Source organism: Bufo gargarizans, chromosome 4 (genome assembly GCF_014858855.1).
Source record: "Bufo gargarizans isolate SCDJY-AF-19 chromosome 4, ASM1485885v1, whole genome shotgun sequence".
NCBI lineage: Eukaryota > Metazoa > Chordata > Amphibia > Anura > Bufonidae > Bufo > Bufo gargarizans.
The window spans coordinates 467202932-467225940 of record NC_058083.1 but is presented as its reverse complement, the minus strand read 5'-3'; the positions used below and the strand labels follow the sequence as shown (position 1 = coordinate 467225940).

Sequence of the window (23009 nt, the reverse complement as noted above, 5' to 3'; positions counted from 1 at the left end):
AACATATATACATGGCAACTGCAGAAATGAAACAGAGCCATTTTTATTTTTTTTTGTAAACCTAATAAAATATTCATTGGTTTTATCACGATCTAAAAGCAATTCAATAAAAAATAAATAAAAAATCTATGTAAAAGTTTTTTATAACAAAAGCAAAAACTGAATAATAAATTCAGCTCATATTTTATCATCAACAGAAAAACAATGACATTTTCTCTCTGATCTGACGAACTCTACAAAAATGTTCATTATCAGAACAATTATGAGTAACCAACACAACTGTAAATTCTTAACGTGACATCATAGCAGAACAATAGGAAGCCGGCCACTTATTTAACACCTTTTGGAAATAAACACGATCAGAGAAAAATATGTATGGTACATTGTGTGTGATGTTGTACGGTTTGCACTATACTGTTCTGTCCGCAGGTGATTATTGGTTTTCAACAATCCAGTATGGTCCTAAATATTTCAATATTATTGGATAAAGGCACGGCGGCTCAGTGGTCAGCACTGTCACCTAACGGCACTGGGGGTCCTGGGTTTAAATCCGAATAAGGCCACTTTCGCACGGTCAGTCTTTGGTCTGTATTTTTCATCGGTATTTCAAAACCAGGGGTAGATCCAAAGCACGGAAGGGGCACAAATATTTCCGTTATACCTTACCTCTGTAGTTTCCACTCCTGATTTTGGCTTACAAATACTGACCGTGTGAATGCGGCCTAACAGCAGAATTTATACAAAGACTTTGCGCCCCCCATGTTTGTGTGGATTCCTCCAGTTCCCTCCCACACTCCCAAAACATATTGATAAGTTAATTTGCTTTCTATGAAATGGAGATGGGGAAATCCGATTTTGGGTTCCACTGGGGACACGGATTGATGTGAATGAAGACAATCCCTGCAGAGCACTGCAGAATGTTGATGCTATATAAGCTTAAATGGGGTTATTTGTGAATTTGAACATCAGGAAAGGTCATCAATATCTTAAATCGGTCTGATATTGATAACCTATCCTGATCAGCTGCTGGAAGAGGCCGCAGCGCTCCATGAGTATTTAGGCCGCTCCCTAGGCCAGCTCAGTCCCATTCAAGTGAATGGGGCTGAACTGCAATACCAAGCACAGTCGCTATCCAATGTACGGCACTGTGCTTGGTAGGCTAAGAGACAACAGTGGTCTCTTCATTCAAATAGCTGATCGGTGGGGAGGGGGGGGGGGTTAGTGCTGGGAGTCAGAATCCTGCTGATCTGATATTGATGGCCTATCCCGAGGATAGGTCATCAATATGAAAAATCCTGGATAGCTCCTTTAATAAAATAATCTGGAAAACGGGGCGCATTCACACTGCATATAGCTCGGTCTGAGCTATGAATCTGACTTATAGCTCAAATAGATGCCACTCTGCAAGCATTAAGTGGAATCAGAGACCCATATGGAACCAATTGAAAATGTTTAAAAAAGCTTTTCTTGCAGCATAAAATAGTATAGCAAAAAAAAAAAAAAAATATAACTATACCTACATATATCAGTCAGATGAAACCCTCTTTCAGGTAGAAGGAGGCCTATAGCAGCATCTAACATATGCAACATGAGTTTTCTTGGATGTATATGGGAAATGGACATTGCAAAGCACAGTGTGAACCCGCCCTAATACACGTATGCATACATTCCAGTTTTTGCATTTAATATTCACCCGAAATACTGTGTAATAAAAGTGAACATAAAGTACAGCCCATGCCCATGTTTGAAGGCCTTTGACACTTGAAGTTTTAGCAGCGCTCCTAACTACAAGTCGTCAGACTCCCTTTAAAGTTTATGTCACCACTGGTGCCGGGACGCACATAAATAAACACAATCATAGCCCTCCCGAGTAAAGGACATCCTTTATATGACTGCAAACAGACAGGTTTTATGTACCCGGAAAAGCTGAAAAACACATGGAGGAAATCACTCCTGAAAGATTTAGTTCACAGAGCAATTTAGTTTCTTAGTGAAATGTACTAGTGGAATTTCTATTTACTTGCTGAGAGGTTTTGGAAGATTTTATTTGGCAGGCATGGAATATATGACCCGGCGCCCCTTCCTTATAGATGTTAGAGGAAGAAATATTAATCCCTACTGCTGAATGACCAAATTTCTGAAGTTTTTCAACTTTTGGGGATACGTTTATAAGGTTCCAAAATTATAACTCAAGAGTCTCCAGGTCTTTAACATCTCAGTCAGACAGAAGAAACCCTGTAGAGATACGGAGTCCAGCAGTGGTTGTTACGAGTGGTTAAGAGATCAATCCCACCACATATTGCCCTAATGGAACATACATCAGAGATGAGTCCTGCATATGGATGCACAGTTACCAAGTAATTCTTCCATATCCATGAATCACATCATTGAGGTCTACAGTGGCTCACCTCCACTGAGGAGACTACTGCTCAGTGTGTGTGGCATGACCTTTTTCCAAAATAACACTGGTGCAGCTGCAAAACTCTTCAGCCCTATTATGCACCTCGGATTACAAGAACACTTATGATGGCAGTTTTCCAAGGAGCAGGGAATTAATACTATAAACCACTCGGGGAGGATATAGTCTTAGAGCAACCCCAAACAACATGGCCCAAACGCTTGTGATGCCCTGCAGGGTTTCTTCTATTAATTTCTGGTCGTTACCCATGATTCTTGAAACGATGATGTAAATGGTAGCCACATAAATCATCATTTTCTGTTCTGAATAAGTATTAGATTTGTTCATGGGCATCTACCCTATACGATTTGAGGATGAAGTACCCCAAACTTTTACATAATACCATAGGTCACAACGTATGCTGATCCTCAGGATAGGCTACCAGTGTCTTATTGGTGGGGGTCCTGGCATCCCCACCAATCACTTGTTTGAAAAGGCTGCAGTGATGAGCGCTGTGGCTCTTATCTAGGCCAGTGATGTCATTGGTCACATGGTCTAGGCGCAACTCACTTCTATTCAAGTGAATGGGGCTGAGATCAGGGGTGGACTGGGAACTTAAAGCAGCCCTGGAAAAAAATACTAAAAGTGGCCCCATTTTGTAGTCGAGTCCAAACTGATGGAAGGCAGGGCCAGCAATACCATATTTTGGCACATTATAACACCCCAACATACCACACCATACCACAGTCCATCACAAAATACTATCAGCAGCACAAAATACATCCCTAAAAATTTCCACTGGCCAGCCGCGAGGAGGCCTCAGGAGGCCCCCTGAGCATCAGCCCACCGCGAAACTTCCCTGTAGGGTCTATGGTCAATCCGCTCCTGGCTAAGTTGCAATACCAAGCACAGCCGCTATGAACGGCGCTGTACTTGGAAAGCTGCAAGGAGGCTGCAGCCCCTTCAAACAGCTGATCAGCAGGGATGCCAAGAGTCAGATGCTCACCGATCACATATTCATGATCTATCCTAGGTCATCAGCAAAAACACTCTGGAAAACCCCATTAACTTTGGACATGTCTACACAGTGCAATGATTGGGAATGAATGTTCATACGAATTATTGTAGGGGTCTCACAGGCCCTTAAGTTTTTTGCTTGATAGGACTACTCAGGGTTACTATATAGGGTAAGGATAAGAAAATAGTGTCTCACCCCCTCATCAATAGGACCCAGGTGCTACTGTTATTGGACTACCCTGAAGTCCTAATGTAATCAAAGATACTGTAGTTTAAAAATATAACCGACACTCTGTCACTTGGAGCTGCAAATAGAAAAACTTTTATTTGAATAGAGCGCACCTATAAAACATATAACACTTCTAATAAAATAGACAAATCAAAGATAAAAATGCCAAAATACATTAATATATTAAAAACATACACAAAAGTTTTTTAGTTTTTTTTTACCGACAACACAAAATCATGAATAAGTTAACTACAAAAAGAAAAACTATATCTAATAATTGTTAAATCATGTTTTTTTGATTGCCAAATTACCTTCATGAATTACCAGGATGTACTCAGCTTATTAGATGAATTTTTCAAGATATACTCAGCATACTGGATGAATCTCTAGAAGTCTTAGAACTGTGAAGCATTTTCTCCAAATCTTTTTCTTCCATCCTTCGTTGGCTGGACGCTTCTTGCAGGAGCATTGACTGTCCAACGGTGGACCTATCTTGTTCATCTCTATTACATTTTTTTATGTATATGTTTTTAATATATTCTTGATGTATTTTGGCATTTTTATCTTTGATGTGTCTATTTTATTCGAAGTGTTACATGTTTTATAGGTACGCTATATTCAAATAAAAGTTTTTCCATTTGGAGCTCCAGGTGACAGAGTCCCTGTTAAATTTTTAAACTATATAGGATTACACTATAGAATGAGACGATGATTTGCCCATGGTGGAGGGATGTGTATAAAGGATGCTGTCTTGATCAGCAAGCAGCCTGCCTTTTGTTGATCCATGTCCTATCGTTACTAAAATACACATAATCCTTACCGAGAGGTGACCGTCTGCAGGGGCTAATTGATAGCTTCCTATATACACACACAGAAGAGCCTTTCTAGCAGACATCATTATTATTATGGAAATGGCTTGTAGTCATTCCACACTGCAATAAACATGTTCTACCTATTGCTCTATTGTAATGCTAGACCATGAGGTTTGTGTTTTCTAATTATGTTAATGGTGCTGGCTGGGTGACATGGGTGGCAGACTTGACTCTTCCTTTCTTTTGTATAATTAACAGCTTTTACTGCCTGAAGAAGTGTATTACACTAAAGACTTCTCTTTGAATTTCTATACAGTATATGACAAAATTCTCAATCTTCCTCTATGAGCTATGGACAGTAGATGCAAAACATCTAAGAACCTCAAGCGTGCCCTATTTAATTGGTGACATGGGGTCTATGTTCATGTAGGGGCCATCTGTTCTTCAAAATATGGAGAAAATCAGACACACGGTTATCCAGTGTAAACAGTCTCCAACTCTAGGCCACTGGAGATCCCTAATGACCACAAGGACTTTGAGGACTTCAAAGTTGCAATCTCTTATTTGTCAGGAACTGTGCTCTCTTACAGTCTATGAAGGATATAATATACTTTGAAGTTTACTCCATGGGCACCCTACAGTGATGAAACCCTTGAAACATCTAAAGCCATTGAGGTGCCAGCAGGTTAAATAGGAGACCTAAAATAAAAGTCAACATTGACTTTAGCTAAGCTAAAAGATTCAGCATTTACAATAGCAGAACAAGGTAGTAAAAGGACTACATAGTAATACTATAAATTTCCCATAGAGTACTTCTGAAATTAAAAAAGACACGGTAACGCAGGAAGCGTATACATCCATATGGCAGGCTCTGTGGATATCCTGCTCGATATGTGAATGGGGCTGTACACACCGGGAATCTCCAGCAATTTTAGTGCCCATTTAACTGCTAGTTGCTAAGGATAATAGAAACTCTAAATTGGCCATAGAGTTGGTCATTCAGCCGATCTGATAATCTTCACATCTAGTTTGACAATCTGATCGTTAAGGGACATGTTTAGATCATTATTTACAGTTGCTAGAGTTAAATAGGACAACTGTAGAAAGGGCTGCCACCCGAGGGGGGGGGGGGGGGGACGACGACGACGACAAGAATCTTAAGAGATTTCTTCAAGATTAGCAATCAATATCAGATCAAAGGGGGCCTAAGGCTACTTTCACACTGCGTGTTTTCGCTTTCCGTTTGTGATAACCGTTCAGAGCTCTCACCAGCGGTCCAACACGGATCAGTTTTGCCCTAATGCATTCTGAATGGAAAAGGATCCGCTCAGAATGCATCAGTTTGCCTCAGTTCAGTCTCCATTCTGCTTTGGAGGTGGACACCAAAACACTGCTTGCAGTGTTTTGGTGTCCTCCTGGCAAAACGGAGCCAAACAGACCCGTCCTGGCACACAATGTAAGTCAATGGGGACGGATCTGTTTTCTATGACACAATCTGGCAGAATAGAAAACGGATCCGTCCTCCATTGACTTTCAATGGTGTTCAAGACGGATCAGTTTTGGCTGTGTTAAAGATAATACAAACTGATTCGCTCTGAACGGATGCAGACGGTTGTATTATCTGAACGGATCTGTCTGTGCAAATCCATGACGGATCCGCACCAAATGCGAGTGTGAAAGTAGCCTGACTCGTGCAAGTGCTGAGGCATCTTCATTGATACCAGTCTGTCTACCAGCCAACTTAGTAGCTGTGGTGCAAAATATTGACGCTTTGTCCCTTTAAGCGAACAGGACAACGTTGAAATTCCCTCTTAAGTTCACCGTATGCAGGTAGATGGACCAATGAAGACAGCGATGAGGCCACAGGGCTCACACAAGCGTCATGACCACTTGGATCAATGGTGGTGGCAAACAGATCTACAATATCAGGCATCCACAGCCTGGTATGGGTCCAAACGGTACCTCCATGTTCCTCTAATATTATACACGAGGCACAAGAAGAACTTCTCACATTCATCTCTAGAAGCTCTGCTTGTACAGAGGCACAGCTCCACAATGTAGAACTGTATGGACCGTGTGCTTCTGTATAGGTCCTGTGAGCACAGCTCTGCCATGGGCATAAAGCCCTAAAGCACATATTTTTCTACCAATACTTTTGTTTTCACTGGAGATCAGCGGCAAAATGACAAGTCGAATGGAGGATTTGGGGCTGATGACTGTATACAGAACTACTGTCCTGTCATCCTTCATCTTACATCTACCTGACTGCCTTAGATGGGATGTAAAATGTAAGAAGTGACAGTGCTAGCCTCCTTGGCACTATCGATGTGGCACGTGTTCATGTATGCAGCATGCATGCCCACTATAAATACCCATACTTGTTCTGTAATAACACCAGCTGATTAGTGAGAAAAACCTTTTCCGGTCGATAGTGCAGGTCGTCCCTTGTTGTCTTTTTGTATTAACACTAATTATTAGCCTTCCTGTCATTTGGGGGCTTTGTGTTCTGCTCCAGCTTCCATATTGACAGCTGTGAAACCCATTGAGGGAGGGGGGGGGGGGGGAAGAAAAGTAAAATACAAATAAAATATAAATTGCATGCGTAGCAGACAAAGACTGGCATTTATTATCTCAGGATATTCAGTGCAGCATTCAGTAGGAGCACTAGGCAACAATAGGGTGGAAATTATTTCTAGGAACTTGGCCAAAGATTGTACTTTTTGACATGTTTTATTATCATTGTAATAAATCATGAAAAAAACTAGATAGATTCCTATTCTGCATATTGTCTGTTTAAGTACCAGACTACATGTATAAATCTGCATATAGGACTAACTATTTCATTGCCAGAGCTGAGCAGGTGGAGCGGCCATAGATGTCAATGAGCTTGTGGATCTTTAAAGGAGTTTTCCCAGACTTTTATAGTGAAGACCTATCCTCTGATCAGTGGTGGTCCGATCAGCTCATGGAGAAGGCGCCGCTACTCATAGTCGTGCCATGGCCTTCTCTCAGCTCACTAAGCAAAGCTCAGCCCCATTCACTTCTATGGGGCTGAGCTGTGCCTAGCCCATGTGACTAATGAACACGTCTGCTGCGAGAAGGCCACGGCTAGTAACGCCGCTGCGAGAAGGCCATGGCCAGTAACGCCGCTGCGAGAAGGCCACAGCACAACTGTGAGCACTGATGCCTTCTCAAACAGCTGATCTTCGGGGCTCCTGAGTGTCGAGCCCCCCTGATCAGATACTGATGACCTAACCAGTCATATCCTGGGGGATTTTTTTTCACTGACAAGCTATATATAAAATTGATCGCTACATTAATCATTCAGCTTGACATATTGACAGCATTACAATTATTAAAGTATGAGTTCACAATCATATGGAGAATTATGGCAGAACTCCAGCAGCACCTAAAACCATTCTTTCTGGGCAGCAGATCATGCTGTCTAAACTGGCATCTGCTGCCCAGAAACTGATTTTCAATTGGGATAAGCGATCGCTGTAGTGATCGCTTGTCCCAGGTAAAAGAGCAGGCGATTGCTGCATGTAAAGGTATCTCTCATTTCCGTGATGATCAGGCACATACATGGAGCATTTGGTTCATTCCCAATAGTTGCCTGAAACATTGGTTCATGTAAAAGGACCTCTAGGGAGGGTGCTTTCACACAGTTTTTGGTGGTCTATTTCTGCACTTTCGTGGGGTTTTTGCACCTGGAGTTTTTGGTTGCATTTTTTGGATAAAAGCCAACTCCAGAAGTTAGCCAAACATCTATAGGAAATATGAAAGGGGACACACAAGTGTTTATTTGCTACTGGCGTTTTAATTAGAAGCAGTTTTTTGTCTTTCTTGAAACTTTTCAAAAATGCAGCATGCTGCTGTTCTTGGGAGTTTTTTCAGGCATTTTTCCACCACTTTCTCTATAGGGGAAAACACCATGAAGAAAATGCTAGTGGTAAGACACACCGTGCAAAAAACACCACAAATAGTGCCACAAAAAACACTGCAAAAAGTGTAGATGCCAAATAAAACCTACTTGCGCTTATTCCATTGTTTTTCTACAGGTTCAAAATGGCACAGCCAAGTTCATGTGTATAAGGACTCTGTGCGTGTTCAGTCCTGACTTTTTTTTTTGCAAGTTTTGCAAGTTTCATTGTAAGTTTCAAGAGCCCAAGTCCTGGCCTTCAAGTGCCCATACACATTAGACAAACGTTGCCAAGTTCACCAGAACCATCTTAGGCTACTTTCACACTCGCGTTTGGTGCTGATCCATCATGGATCTGCACAGACGGATCCGTTCAGATAACACAACCGCCTGCATCTATTCAGAACGGATCTGTTTGGATCATCTTTAACATAGCCAAGACGGATCCATCTTAAACACCATTGCAAGTCAATGAGGGACGGATCCGTTTTCTATTGTGCCAGATTGCGTCATAGAAAACTGATCCGTCCCCATTGACTTACATTGTGTGTCAGAACAGATCCGTTTGGCTCAGTTTCGTGATACGGACACCAAAGCGCTGAAAACAGTGTTTTGGTGTCCGCCTCCATAGCGGAATGGAGACGGAACTGAGACAAACTGATGCATTCTGAGCAGATTCTTTTCCATTCAAAATGCATTAGGGCAAAACTGATCCATTTTGGACCGCTTGTGAGAGCGCTGAACGGATTGCACAAACGGAAATCCAAAACCCCAGTGTGAAAGTAGCCTTATGTATATGGCGGTTATTCTGATTTCTTCGGATGTCCAAGTTTGTGTAAAAGAAGGCTCAATTGTACCGCATTTTAACATAGATGATCCTTTGTTGCCAAGGGAGTTAAGCTGTACCCAAAGGTGTCTGAAAGCATCTTATCCCCTTGTCCCTGTACGGGTTCCTGCACACGATGCAGATTACGTGTGGTTTTTGTGCGCAGAAAAACTGCTGCGTAATACAGTACCAGCAAAATGACTGATATCAGACAAATCTTATGTTCACTTTGCTTTTATTTGCTGTGTGTACATTAAGTGGTTTTCCCCTAAGACTTCAATGGGGTGTTCACAGACAAAGAAATCTCCACCAAGAACTGCACAGGAAACGAACCAACTGTGCAGATTGATGCTGTGCAGATTGATATGCTTTCTGTGTGCAGGTTTCTTGTAAATCTTCTGCATAAAGATCTGCACCACGTGCAGGTAGCCATAACAGCCCATGCATGCTTGGCTTGAAGTGGAGTGTCTATGTGTATCGTATGGGGGGAGGTGGGTCAGGAGTGGCCATCTATCTATGGTGTACGGCCACCTTCAGGGTTTAAGGCTCTTATTTAATTTACGCACTTATATAGCGCTGACATATTCCGCCGCGCGTTACAGACATCAGCATTAGGCTGTTCCCAATGGGGCTCACAATCTAAGTTCTCTATCAGTATGACTTTGGAGTGTGGGAGGAAACCCACACATACACGGGGAGAACATACAAACTTTCTAGGTCTTGTGTACTTATTCACACACACATACAGCATTCTCCGTGTGCATAAAAGGTTCAGAGAGAATTTGGGGTGAAGGGGGTTTTCTGGGAAAAATTAACTATTTACCAATTGTGCTCTCCTTCACTTCCGGGGCCCCAAGGAGCAGGTCCCAGATGTCCCCGCATGCCCTAGTGATATTCCATCAATGTCTGAGATGGGAATACACCTTTAAATATTCCTGGAAAAGCCCTTTAATTCCTTATCTACGTGCTTCTCAATGCAATCAACTGTTCTCCGTGACTAGAAGTGCTCAGTGTTCTTATTGCTTACAAAAATAAATAATAAATATAATATATAAAAATAAATAAATAAAAATCCTCTTCTCAAGAATTGATGTCACATATCTTCAGGTCTGAAAGCCCTCCAGAATCCTTCGCATAACAATAGCAGCTCTTTCCGTCCAATGCACTCTGCTCTCTTTCATCAGACAGCCCATCCAGCTCCAGCAGTCACAGAGTTAACAGCCTATATAAGCCAAGCAGCCAGGGAGGATGCCCACACTGTGAGGACTCCAGAGGAAGGCTGACCTGCGCCCTCTAGTGGCTCTTGTGTGCACGCAGTCTGCAGAGGAGGTTACCTCACTGGGGCAGGGCTGGCAGAAGCCTCTCCTCCTGCCATGACATCAGCCCACACTCAGCCACTGTGAGCTGCTGCTGGAAGTTCAGACTTTGAGGTGGGCACAGAGGACCTAACACTTCTCAGCGCGCAGGGATGATGCTGCCTGCTACAAGCTCACACAGCTAAGCTGCTCTCCTGCCTGTCTCTATGGTCATCCTACAGCCTGGGGGACTTATATGCTCTATAGGACTACAACTGGAATATTCCCTCTCACAGATCCCTGGCAGGACTGGATTCCTTCTTCTGCACAGATCTTCCAGGTAAGCCACAAATCAGTGGACTTCTCCAGCAGTGATCAGCATGTTCTTCTCCATGGAGGACTCTATAGAGTTGCATGTCATAGCTTTATTCTTTGCAAACCTGTATGTGATCTAGAGAGGAGGACAGTCAGGGGGGAAAGAGTGTCAGCTCCTGGGCACAACCTGCAGCTGAAGTTTCCTCCACCTGTAATCAAGTCCAATGGTCCTAAGGGTAGAGGTAGCAGGGGCTGCACATGGGTGGGGGTCCCCTAAAATACCAGAGAGGAGAATCAGTACTGGATAGAGACTGAAGACAGAGCCCCAGCTCGGTGATACATGGAGGTTAGTAGTGAGAAGACAACACAACACAAATAAACAGCTACACCTACATCTCAAAACCTGAACTGCTGTATAGGAAAAACAAAAACCCTCTCCCCCCGACACAGCATTACTGTGGGAATGAATCCTCTCTTTATTTAAAAAAAACTTCTCTCCTATTCTAGACATTAAACTAAAATTCACTGCCTGAAGTATGTGACTAGCATAGCAATGGGAGGACAGATAATGGCAAGCTTATGGGACTCAGCATTGTCTCCGCGCCGGGGAACCCCACTGACAATAGGGAATTATGTTTTTTTTTTCTTTTCTTTAAATGTAAAAAGCAGCAAGGGGACTAGATGAGGGGGATTTCATGGGAAGTCGAGGCTAGCTCCTATAGAGTAGTCTGTGCTCATCCAGGACGTGTACTGGGGAGTCCATATCGTCTACATCTGGGATTGATATCCAGTCCATGTTTCTTAGGGATCTGGCTATGGTGGGCACACAGAAGTGTGGGCGCCTGTGTCTGTCTGCTCAGCCCTGGCTCCTACCCATGGGCTGCAGCTGCTAGCCCACCACAGTGTTGGTGAATAATGCTCTCACCAAGAGCTGTGCCACCACTTCCAGATCAGACTCTCCAGCCAAGGAGATTAATCCCTGCAAATATATTCATTCAGCATTAGCCTCTAATCGGGTTATCTGCAGAAGGCTCAGGCTGCCAGTGTCCACCCCGCCACCAATACCACCGGTAATAAACATACTACCAGGGTATAGGAATAGAGCGCACACACATATATATATATATATATATATATATACTGCACTACTCAGACACTGCTACATAAACACATAACTGTCACATATATACACTGTGTTACAAGTGCATACTGTGTCACACAAACAGACATGTATACTGTGTCATGTAAACACTCAAATACACTGAGTCACATAAACACATACATACACTGTCTCATGTAAACATCTACAACTATACACTGTCACATACATACACTGTGTAACAGATAGGTGGGTACTGTGTCACGTAAACACATACATACACTGAGTCACATATCAACACCTAAAACTACACACTGTCTCACAGACGCACACACACACACTGTCACACGCACACAGTCACAGACACACTGTCACACACACATACTGTCACACACACAGTGTTACATATAAACACACATACTGTCACACACACACAGTCACACACACACATACTGTCACACACACATACTGTCACACACACAGTGTTACATATAAACACACATACTCACTGTCACATAACCACATATATACACACAAACCGTCCACATACATACAAACCTACTATTGATACAGATCCATACCAGACACACACATCTGTACACATACTATGTTACCTTTTGCACTCCATCTACATTATATAGCTGCCCCCCCCACCCCCCCCCCCCACCCCCGTTTCGTACTTTGCACCCACGCTAAATTAAAGATGGCCAGCAGTGAGTCCAGCTCTCCACTGGTTAACTGCCCATGAGACGGGCATGGGATTACTGATCATATGCTGAGCACACCCTCTGCATGCCTATAATTGACCAGCTCTGTATGGAATAGCCGTGTGCTCCGTATCAAAGCCAGGGAAATGCATTTGGTCAAATTCTGGCTGCTGTCACACTTTGTTACTAGACTATTAATTATCTATTCCCTGGGTCCGTTCTCTCTGTACATCTCTGTCCAATCAGATAAACTCCAATTATGCTCGCCATCTAGCGCCTGCGGGTGTGCAGTCCTAACTAACATTACTCTCCCGCAGGATGAAAAAACACAATTATCTGTTTAGGCTTGAGGCATGAAAAAAAAATCTCACTCCACAAAAAGACAGTCTTGTGAGGGGCCGCTCTGTGCGGTGCTGCGTGATTGGACAGCCATGTTCCTTTCTTTTACAGAAATGCAGAAAATGATTCCCTCTAGTTTTATAAATCACCACTCCTATAGTAATACATGTCCACTGAAGACATAGGTATCAATACATGTAGCTACATGGCCATACTGTTCGAGTATATAGAGCTTTAAGGTGTATACTGTAGAAGAGGGGTAGATGGGTGAATGCTCTGATGTGCAGTCCCCATGAACAGTCTGTGTGTAGTAGTCTATAGGTCTAAAAGCTGAATGTTACCTAGAAAGGATTGGCGTTTATTTGTGCTCCCTAACCTCGGGCACCATAACCAAGTGAGCCATGGCGAGTTATAAAGGGGGCAGCGTCGATCTGCTGGCACCACTGCATTGTGAGGAATAATGACTAAATAAATACCATGGTTAATGAAATCAGCATGGCCATTAGGGCTTCAGTGAGCCCTTCAAAAGGAGACCTTTCCCTTGCACACAGCGCTGTTCCACTCAACGGGGGACTTTGTTGCAATTAAAGTTGGGAAAGCCGGACAGAAGCGGCGAGTGTCTGACTTGTGGGTCTCAACAGAAAAAAAGGTGTCTAAGAGAGTGGACCACCCCCTGATGGGCATGAGCTCAGCTGGAGCAAGTTTTTCAGCTCAAAAATGTTTTCTTTTTCTCCCCCCCCCCCCCCCCCTTAACTTTATGAGCAAAGCAAAGTCAGTGCTGCTTCCTGGCTGTATGTGAAGGCTTGGAAATAGAGGCTACTTTACATCAGGTACAGGACACTTTGTAACCATATATGTAGCAGTTCAGAACAGGACCTTGGCCTGAAACATCATTCTTTTTTTTTCCACAAGCATTCCATTATGAGCCTTGTATGTTGAAGCTATCTCATGGAGGTTTCACACCAGAATCTGCTGCTACTATTACATTGTAACTTTATGTATGCTACACTTATTACTAGTTATATATACAGGGTTTCTAAATGGTGTTCATTCTGCCATTTATAACCAATGACTTCATAATTGTAAAAACGTCTTGGGTGTTGAGCAAAAAGCTAATTTGCAGTCAGGAGCGTGAACACGTATCCACTTGTCACGCCCGGGGGGGGGGGGAGTGTCAGGGATTTTTAAACTCTTTTTAACAGGTAGCATACCAAAAACTTCCTGCACTTGTAGAAACAATGAGATCAATTGTTTTGTGTTCTGCCTGCATATACTTCTCTAAGTCGCCTTGACTACTCCTCAGAGGTAACTCAGAACCATGTTCACATAGCAAACTTTGGAAAATATGTCATTGATGATAGGTTTTCAGGTGGGACCTGAATAGTGATGAGAGTGGAGATGTAATCTGGTTTCTATCTCAAGTTTATTGAATGTGGTAAAGACTCCAACATGGTTATATAATATTGCAGGTAGCAGAATCTATTTGAAGTGGTAGTTGTCCTCTCCATGCTTCTACAGTACTTGCTGGTTCAGTGACCCAGAAGAACTCTGTCTTCTCAAAATCATGCAGATAGTGGAAGCCTCCTAGATCTATTCATGTACTATGTTACCCATTACTTGCCTATACTGAATTTCATTGTTAGGTTAAAGAGTAATTTGAGCTATAGATTTTGTTTTAGATCTTTCCAAGTCTAATGTTGAAGCAGCATCAGACCCTCCCAACAATCCATCCTCTAGTTATGGTTGCACCTTATAGTTTCAGTGTAGGATCTCAATACATTTGGCCAAGTTTTCAATAGCTGGATGTAAGAGTGAAGCGATTAAGACACTTAGTAATAATTCATTATTCCCAACACTAATGAAGTCCAACATGATTTATGAATGGAATTCAATCCAGATCCCAGCTGCACCATATTTCTTCTCCACAAGGCCTACTCCTAGATCCTAAACTGTCTGGAATGTCTCCAAAACCTATATAACATTTCCATGTTCCCCATTTAAGAAAATTAATATAATCTCCAGCCCACAGCCTTATAGAAGTGGCCGTGAACGATTCCACACAGAACTCTGGACCACCCTAGATCCTTTCTCATAGTTGCTGGTAAACAAAATAGACAACTCCCTGGGTGAAATCCGATGATCGTGGAAAATCTGACTGCTACTGGCCAGGCTGTCATCAATTCCAAAAATGTGAAACACAAGAGAGCATGGCAGATACTTTCAAACTGCAAAATGACTTGCAAATCCTTAGTCCCTCTACATACTTAAACTATTTGCAAAACCATAAAGCCCTTTTACCTACTGAAGTGAACACGTTCAAAAATAAACACAGCAGATCCAGACTAGGAAAGCCGACAGCCCTAAAGTCATGTCGTTAAAAATATAATCGTGCATTCTTGTGTATACAGCCACACGACTCCTCGTAGTCAGGCAATGGCTTTGTGTATGTACCAGCCTTTAAGCCGGTAGCAAAGCCATTGAAAAGAATAGGAACAAGCGGCCCTCTCTTCTCCACGATGGCCAGGCCCAGGTCATATTTGATGTACAATGAGCAAGGTCAATCAATGCACGTACCAAGAAGAATTAAAGACGGGTTAGACTGCCCATGGCAGGGGGATTGTCCGGGGCTCTGGCTTTAACATCAGGGCTAGCTATTGATATGCTAAACATATCATATCAAACAGAGTGGCAAACAGATGTGAAGGGGGCCATCTCTTTATAAGCCGCTGAAGAATTTATTCCAATCTACATTTTTCCGGCAGTCATTATTCCCCCCTCAAAGCTTTGCTTTTGTTTAGTGGATGTTTTTTATGCTTCTGTGTTGTTTGCTATACTTTTTATTGCAGTAAAAAGGCCTACAGTCGCCATAGATCCTAATGAGCTTTCAGTTAAGTCCAGCACAGACCCGACCACAATAGCAGCATTAGACGTCGGTTTGCATGACAATAAGGGTTAAAAAGACACAGTTTAACACTCAACTTAAAAAAAAAAAAAACAAAGACCAGGGCGCCCACTGCAGTCTTTTCCTCATGCATGCTAATGAAGCAAATCCGCACCTTCAAAGCAACTTTCTTAAACTTGATCTTTTTTCTCGCCATATTCTGCTGACAAGTGCTGTCAGTGACAAGATGGAGGAGAAACGGCAAGGAAAAACATGAACTGAACCCAGAGATGAAATAAATATGTAGACTGTTTAAACGGCCTCTTTAATTACGTGCAGGCAGATTGCAGCAGTCATAAAAATACTTTATCGTATGTTTGGCTGCTGCTCAGATTCACTTCAGCAGTTGTTAAAAGAAATTTAACACATGGTAATAATCAGACAGACGTGGAGACAAACATCCGCGGAGTCTGGGGTTGGGAGGGAGGTAAAGGGTTAAGTCCACATTGGTGGAAGTCTGTGTCCGATTTGTCTACTAGCAGAGTCTCATCTTCACAACTTACCACGAGAAGCCACCCGTCCGTTCACTGCTAATTAAAACCCTTCCATAGATCCACAGTAAAATGGTGCCTTGAGAAGTAACTGCTTAGGCCAGCGGCGCATTACCTGAGGCGCTATCCATAATCCCAGCTAGCTTAACCCTATATTAAAGATTAATCAAGTGGAGATAGAATTTATTTTAAATAAAAGAGGGCTCCGGCATTTATTAATCGGCATACTGGCAGCGAGGAGCATTTTAATTCTGGAACAGATGCTCAGCTTGCTGGATGCCATGTAATTACTGAGTGGAGAGGCAAATTGCTGCTACGGCATTCCTTAATTTCAGGGTCAAGTATTTCCAGCTTACGCAAATTCTTTTACTTGTCACTCTAAGCACCTTGGCAGGTCGACCCGTACATCATATAGAGCTGTTAAAGCTACAGAAAGATTTGCACAAATCAAAAAGGCAAATAAAACAAGCCATTTAATAGTCTAATACAATCAGAAGCTCTTGGTGGATCAGAAATGCTTTACAATGTGCCTGTGCCATATGTAGACTGGAGGCAGGCAATCTGTGATGTCACCGCTGCCTGGTGATTTAATGGGTATGAGTTCTGTGATTGCCTCCACAGTCGGTGGTAAGGACATACATTACATGCGCACCCTACAGTCCATGCAGTAAGACATTTTATTGTGCCAGCACATGCTTTAATTCAGTAAGTCGTGTGCCCGGGCTGGACTGGCTCCGAGGCTTGGTTATCTATTACATGTATAAAACTTGTGGACAGCAGGGGGGTGGGGGGGGGGGGGGGATATTGTGCTTTGGTCTGTAATAGAAAAAGACAGGTGTCACCGTCTGCTAAAGTAATTTCTCTGCAGTTGGTTGATTGAAGCTGACTTCAATTACAGTCGCTCTTGGATGGATGCACTGGAATGGCTGATGTGAAATACTAGAAATTGTGGCAGAGAGTGGCATCATGGTAGTGACCTCTGAGAACTTTGGGGTTTGGCCGTAGAGGAGAAAGTCAAAACTTGAGTTTATTCTGAAACTAATGAGCACTCATCAGTCAGCCGTTATGTCACATTTCACTCTCACTAATAGATAATTATCATTTTTTCTCTCCCCAGAAATCGTGGACAAACAAGTTCTCGTGAGGAACTTAAAAGGAACTAGCACACAACATTTATTTTTATTGAAAAAGTCTTGAAAATTACGCCCTTTACAAAAAACTCTTCCTGATATTTCTCTTCCACCAGTTTTTATTTTATTTTATTGAATTTTCTTAGTTTGGCTTGGAAACAGTGGTGTTTTCACAACGGGTGTGAACCTTCTGGGATGTGACTACTGTACAGAGAGCATTCATGGTTGAATCTGCACAGGAAAGACAAGGAGGGAAGCATGTACCTACTCTGAATGCACTATTTATTCCAGGCTTTGCTTTATGAATAATGCCCCTGGTGTGGAGTTAATTTTACTGGCGTTCCTGAGGAGCATTTATAAATGGAAAGTCAATTTCTGGCATGAAATTAAGCCAACCAAAAGGGGATTATAAAGAAACTGTTAATCTGGCGTTGGAGGAAACATCACATGGTTGCAGGAAACTGAAGCTAGTTAAACATACGAATTGGTGTCGGCAATAAGCATTGGCTGTGATGTGGACAAGAGACAGTCAAATCCAGTCCCTTCTTCCATGAATAAGGAATAAACACTGTGAAAGAGGAATTGCTCAATGAGATAACCCAGACCTTGCTATTCCGGGAGCTTTCAAAAATCTCTGCCCACAGGAGAATTCAGAGGAACATCAGCTCACACTTCAGGTATGTTTTTGTCTAGTGTCTATTCAGTGCTGATAATGACGGGGAAGAATCTCTGATAGCGATGCTGTATAGCTTATGAGTCATGTCCTTCAGACCCCTCTGTTTTAGATAAATCCTTCCTTGTACTGCAACATCCAAAAGTGGTCCGTATCTAAGCTCTGAAGGCACCTACACTATGACTGATAATTCGGTCTTCTCATTTAGATGTAAGATGAAATGCATATTTTAAAGATACAACCTCCAGAAGGGGTTGTTTTTGCTGCCTAGACTATACAAACAGGTCAGCAAGGCCAGATTTGCAGGCAGTATGGTTGCAAACACTGTTTAGCCCAAATAAACAATTCAAAATGTATAGAGGAGAGACCATATTAAATATCTGCTACACAACGCAAGAGGTTTCTAATATCTAGACCGAGGAGGAAACTGAAGTAAGACCAGTCACTGCCAACACATTCAAATAAATCAAAGAATTAACTAGTTACCAGTGGATCACATTTTATGATTTTATTCCAGAACTGAAATCTATTTTACAGTTGCTAAAAAAGATGCCCCAAGGCTATTTCTACTCTAGTTGTAAGACCAGCATTTACCATATTTATGGATTTTTTTATACTATTAACATAATCCTATATGAATGCATAATTCAGATTTCTATCAGCGGTCAAACACAGCTGCTTGCTTAGCAAAGTCTAACTGTAAATACAGTATAGGTCAACAGTGCCCCCAGTGGACAAGTTGTATATAGCAGCCATCAAAGTTTGAGTAAGCATCACAAATTTAATAAAAGAAAAAGTCACTTTATTTTCTAATACCCTGGATTAGGAATCAGTATAATGCTGTTTATAACATTTCTAGTCCAACTATTAGTACAACCTACACGAAAACCTTTTCATTCTGGATTATGTAATATTTTTGACATAGAACAGCTTACATTTTACCCAGGGTTATCATTTACAGAGATTGCACCTTCATGGTTGACAATACAACACTTAATTATTTTTTTTGTATAGATGTCTAGCCATGTATTTTAGGCACTAATGAAGATGTTTTTTTTTTTTCCTTCTTACAGACCAACTACCTGAAGCTTTTATCCTTCATGACCATGAGTGCTGAAACCTGGAACTTTCTTGTCACTTGGACCCAATTACTGTTACTACTTCGGATGGCGCCACATTATGTCAGTGCCAAATCCTGCCCTTCATTATGCCGCTGTGATGGAGGCTTCATTTATTGCAATGATAGAGACTTGACATCTATTCCCTCGGGGATACCAGAGGATGCTACAACTCTGTACCTTCAAAATAATCAGATCAACAATGCGGGGATACCATCTGACTTGAGAGGCTTGGAGAAAGTGGAGAGAATCTATTTATATCGGAACAGTCTAGATGAGTTTCCAATTAACCTCCCCAAAAATGTTAAAGAGTTGCATCTGCAGGAGAACAATATTCGGACTATTACCTATGATGCACTTGCACAGATTCCTGCTATTGAAGAGCTTCATCTTGATGATAATTCTGTGTCTGCAGTGAGCATTGAGGATGGTGCATTCAGAGACAATGTCTATCTCCGACTTCTATTCCTTTCACGAAACCACCTAAGCACAATACCCTGGGGTCTGCCTCGCACCATTGAGGAGCTGCGTTTGGATGATAATCGCATTTCTACTATTGCAGAAATCTCTTTGCAAGACCTTACAAATCTAAAGCGTCTAGTTTTGGATGGAAATCTCTTAAACAATAATGGCCTTGGGGAAAGAGTCTTTATGAACCTGATTAATTTGACAGAACTCTCATTAGTTCGAAATTCCTTAACATCTCCTCCTGCAAATCTGCCAGGCACAAACCTGAAAAAGCTTTATCTTCAGGAGAACCACATGAACTATGTGCCACCCAACGCATTTGCTGATCTGACCCAACTTTATCGGCTTGATATGTCCAACAACAACCTAACGTCTTTACCTCAGGGCATTTTCGATGACCTGGATAATTTGACACAGTTATTCCTACGTAATAATCCATGGTATTGTGGTTGCAAGATGAAATGGGTCCGTGACTGGCTGCAGTCTTTGCCTTCCAAAGTTAATGTCCGTGGACTGATGTGCCAGGCACCAGAACGTGTGAGAGGGATGACTATCAAAGACCTTAACAAAGAGCTGTTTGATTGTAAGGACCGAATTAATACAAAGCCAGTCTACATCACAACAACAACTATGTTAAATACATTGCTTCCGGCACAAGGGCAACGTCCAGTATCTGTGACCAAACTGCCGGAGATTAAGCCGCCTGACCTCAACAAAATTTACAGAACCACTCCAATACCAGTCAGGAAAATTATCACCATCAATGTGAAATCTGTCACTGTTGATACCATTCACATTTCTTGGAAAATTTCCTTACCGATGAAGTCACTAAGACTGAGCTGGCAATTGGGTCACAGTCCAGTTTTTGGGTCTATAACAGAGACAATCGTCACTGGTGACAGAACAGAATACCTGTTGACTGCTCTCGAGCCAGAGTCTCCATACCGTATATGTATGGTTCCCATGGAAACCGAAAATTTCTTCTTACTGGATGAAACCCCTGTGTGTATCGAAACAGAGACTGCTCCACTTAAAATGTACAACCCAACCACAACATTAAACAGAGAGCAGGAGAAGGAGCCTTATAAAAATTCAAGCTTGCCCCTGGCCGCCATCATAGGTGGAGCTGTGGCGCTGGTGGCAATCTCACTCCTTGCACTGGTCTGCTGGTATGTTCATCGGAACGGTTCCCTCTTTTCCAGGAACTGTGCCTACAGCAAGGGTCGGAGAAGAAAAGATGACTATGCAGAGGCAGGGACGAAAAAGGACAACTCCATTTTAGAAATCAGGGAGACCTCTTTTCAGATGATACCAATAAATAGTGAACCAATGTCCAAGGAGGAGTTTATTTTGCACACTATATTTCCATCTAATGGAGTAACCTTGTACAAAACCAGTCACAGTGAAAGCAGCAGTAACAGAAGCTACAGAGACAGTGGTATACCAGATTCTGACCATTCACATTCATGATGCTTAAGGGCATAAGACTTTTTATAGAAACTTTAAGTGAATGGGATTCACTGTTCTACTGCAAAACACTGGATTATTAAAACACAAAAAATGAACATTTGAAGGAGCAATGTACTGTACATTTGCCATATAATTTATATTTAAGAACTTTTTATTAAAAGTTTCAAAATTTCAGGTTGCTGCTACGATTAAATGTAGTTTGTCACCTGACCACAGTTCTCTATTTTAGTATTTTTTGTAATTTGTACTGTATTTTTTCCTTGCTAATATTGAAGTTACAGACCATTTAACTTTTTTTGTGTTCTACTGAGTAAAAATGACTTGTTGACTGTGAAAGTGAATTTCTTGGATGTGTTGAACAATCAGGATTTTTTTTTTCTCATTTTTATTTCCCAGATCTTTGTAGTATAAGCACAGGCCGTTTTTTGCATTTCATTTTAAACATGGTATAAATAAGATGTAGCTACAAAAAAACAAAAAATACGAAAATTTTCAAAACATTTAACAGTATTGTTAAGTCTGTAAAAATAAAATGTACGCAACGTTATTCAATAAACAGAAACAAAATTCAATGTGTGTAGTAATGGGCATAACCCTCCTTTCAAAAGGTCCATGTGATCCACACAAAAAAACTTACATGTTAAACCCATGCATGCTGGGTATTAACTACATAACAGGTCAGTAAAACACAGAAATAAATGGCTTTTTAATACTTTTTTTTTCCAAATAAAGAAGTACTTTTTATAGGTTATGCTATATCCTCCTAGCATTTTTAGACTGTAGATAAATTAACTCATATAAGACAATAAACAATTTTTTTAAAAAGTCCATCTGCTCAGCAATGATACATGGGGTTAATAATAACATAACATAATATATACATTCATCTGCCACCAAGCAAAATAACCACATATTGCCTATAAGAATACTTATATAAAATGTCTGCTAAACTGTTACCCAAAAAAATAAAAAACATTCTTTTACATAGGACATTCTATGTTCTTGCCAACCAGTTGCCCCTAGTGCCCATTACTACATCATTACATGTTGTGTTATAAATATGTACCATGTCATTTTGCCTCTGTTAATTTAATATTTAAAACGAGAAACATTTGTTGCCATATACCCTCCCCCTTCTGTTTTTTTATTTTATTTTTTCAAATAATCTCCAAAGTGCGTTGTATGCTCTTTGGGCAGTATTGTATGTGCCTTGATCCAATGCTACACATATTCAGCTTTTTTATGTTTTTAGTTTTTTTTTTGTTTGTTTTTTTGGACAGTGACAATTTTTCATACTTGCGAACTATGAAAAATATCGATCTTATCTCTGAATAAAATGAAAAAAGTTAAAACCTAAAAACTTGTGTGATTTGGTTCATTAGGAGCACATACGTAGAGGGTCCATGGACGTCTAAAACGTGACTACATTTGCAAACCATTATTAGGAAACCTAATCAGCGGCAATTATTCGCAGGCTTCTATTGCTTCTTTGTTTAGCGAAGTCCTATCATTTCGTATCTGCAATTTTCACCATTGGGCTATCAAAAGTATTAAGTGTCATGCAACCTTAGAATTAGAAACATACCAGCAGAAGGCAAGCGAGGCACAAATAAGTCCCAAAGGGTCAAGTAAGCACCCAACTGTCTAAACATCACTTATGAGCAAGCATCAGTGCTTAGTTTGTCTGGTTAAAGCAGATGAAGATTGACTGCCCTAAGAAATTGCCCTAATTTATGGTTCTTAAGAGAGACCATTCTTT

At 41.5% G+C, this 23009-nt stretch overlaps 2 protein-coding genes across 2 annotated transcripts in view; one reads left to right on the top strand and one right to left on the bottom strand.

Annotated features, from left to right (window-relative positions):
• MACROD2 (mono-ADP ribosylhydrolase 2) overlaps positions 1-23009 on the bottom strand; it is a 2142907-nt gene that overhangs the window by 1719858 nt on the left and 400040 nt on the right. The gene's annotated exons all lie outside the window — the stretch shown is intronic.
• FLRT3 (fibronectin leucine rich transmembrane protein 3) lies at positions 10598-22589 on the top strand. The gene is made up of 3 exons (XM_044288737.1): positions 10598-10839; positions 17509-18198; positions 19268-22589. Exon 3 carries the CDS (start codon positions 19295-19297, stop codon positions 21248-21250), a length of 1956 nt encoding a protein of 651 aa, XP_044144672.1. The 5' UTR covers positions 10598-10839; positions 17509-18198; positions 19268-19294; the 3' UTR covers positions 21251-22589.

What these genes read in the sequence shown, in the direction of transcription:
- FLRT3 (XM_044288737.1), top strand. Translation starts at nt 19,295, where the DNA reads ATGACCATGAGTGCTGAAACCTGGAACTTTCTTGTCACTTGGACCCAA.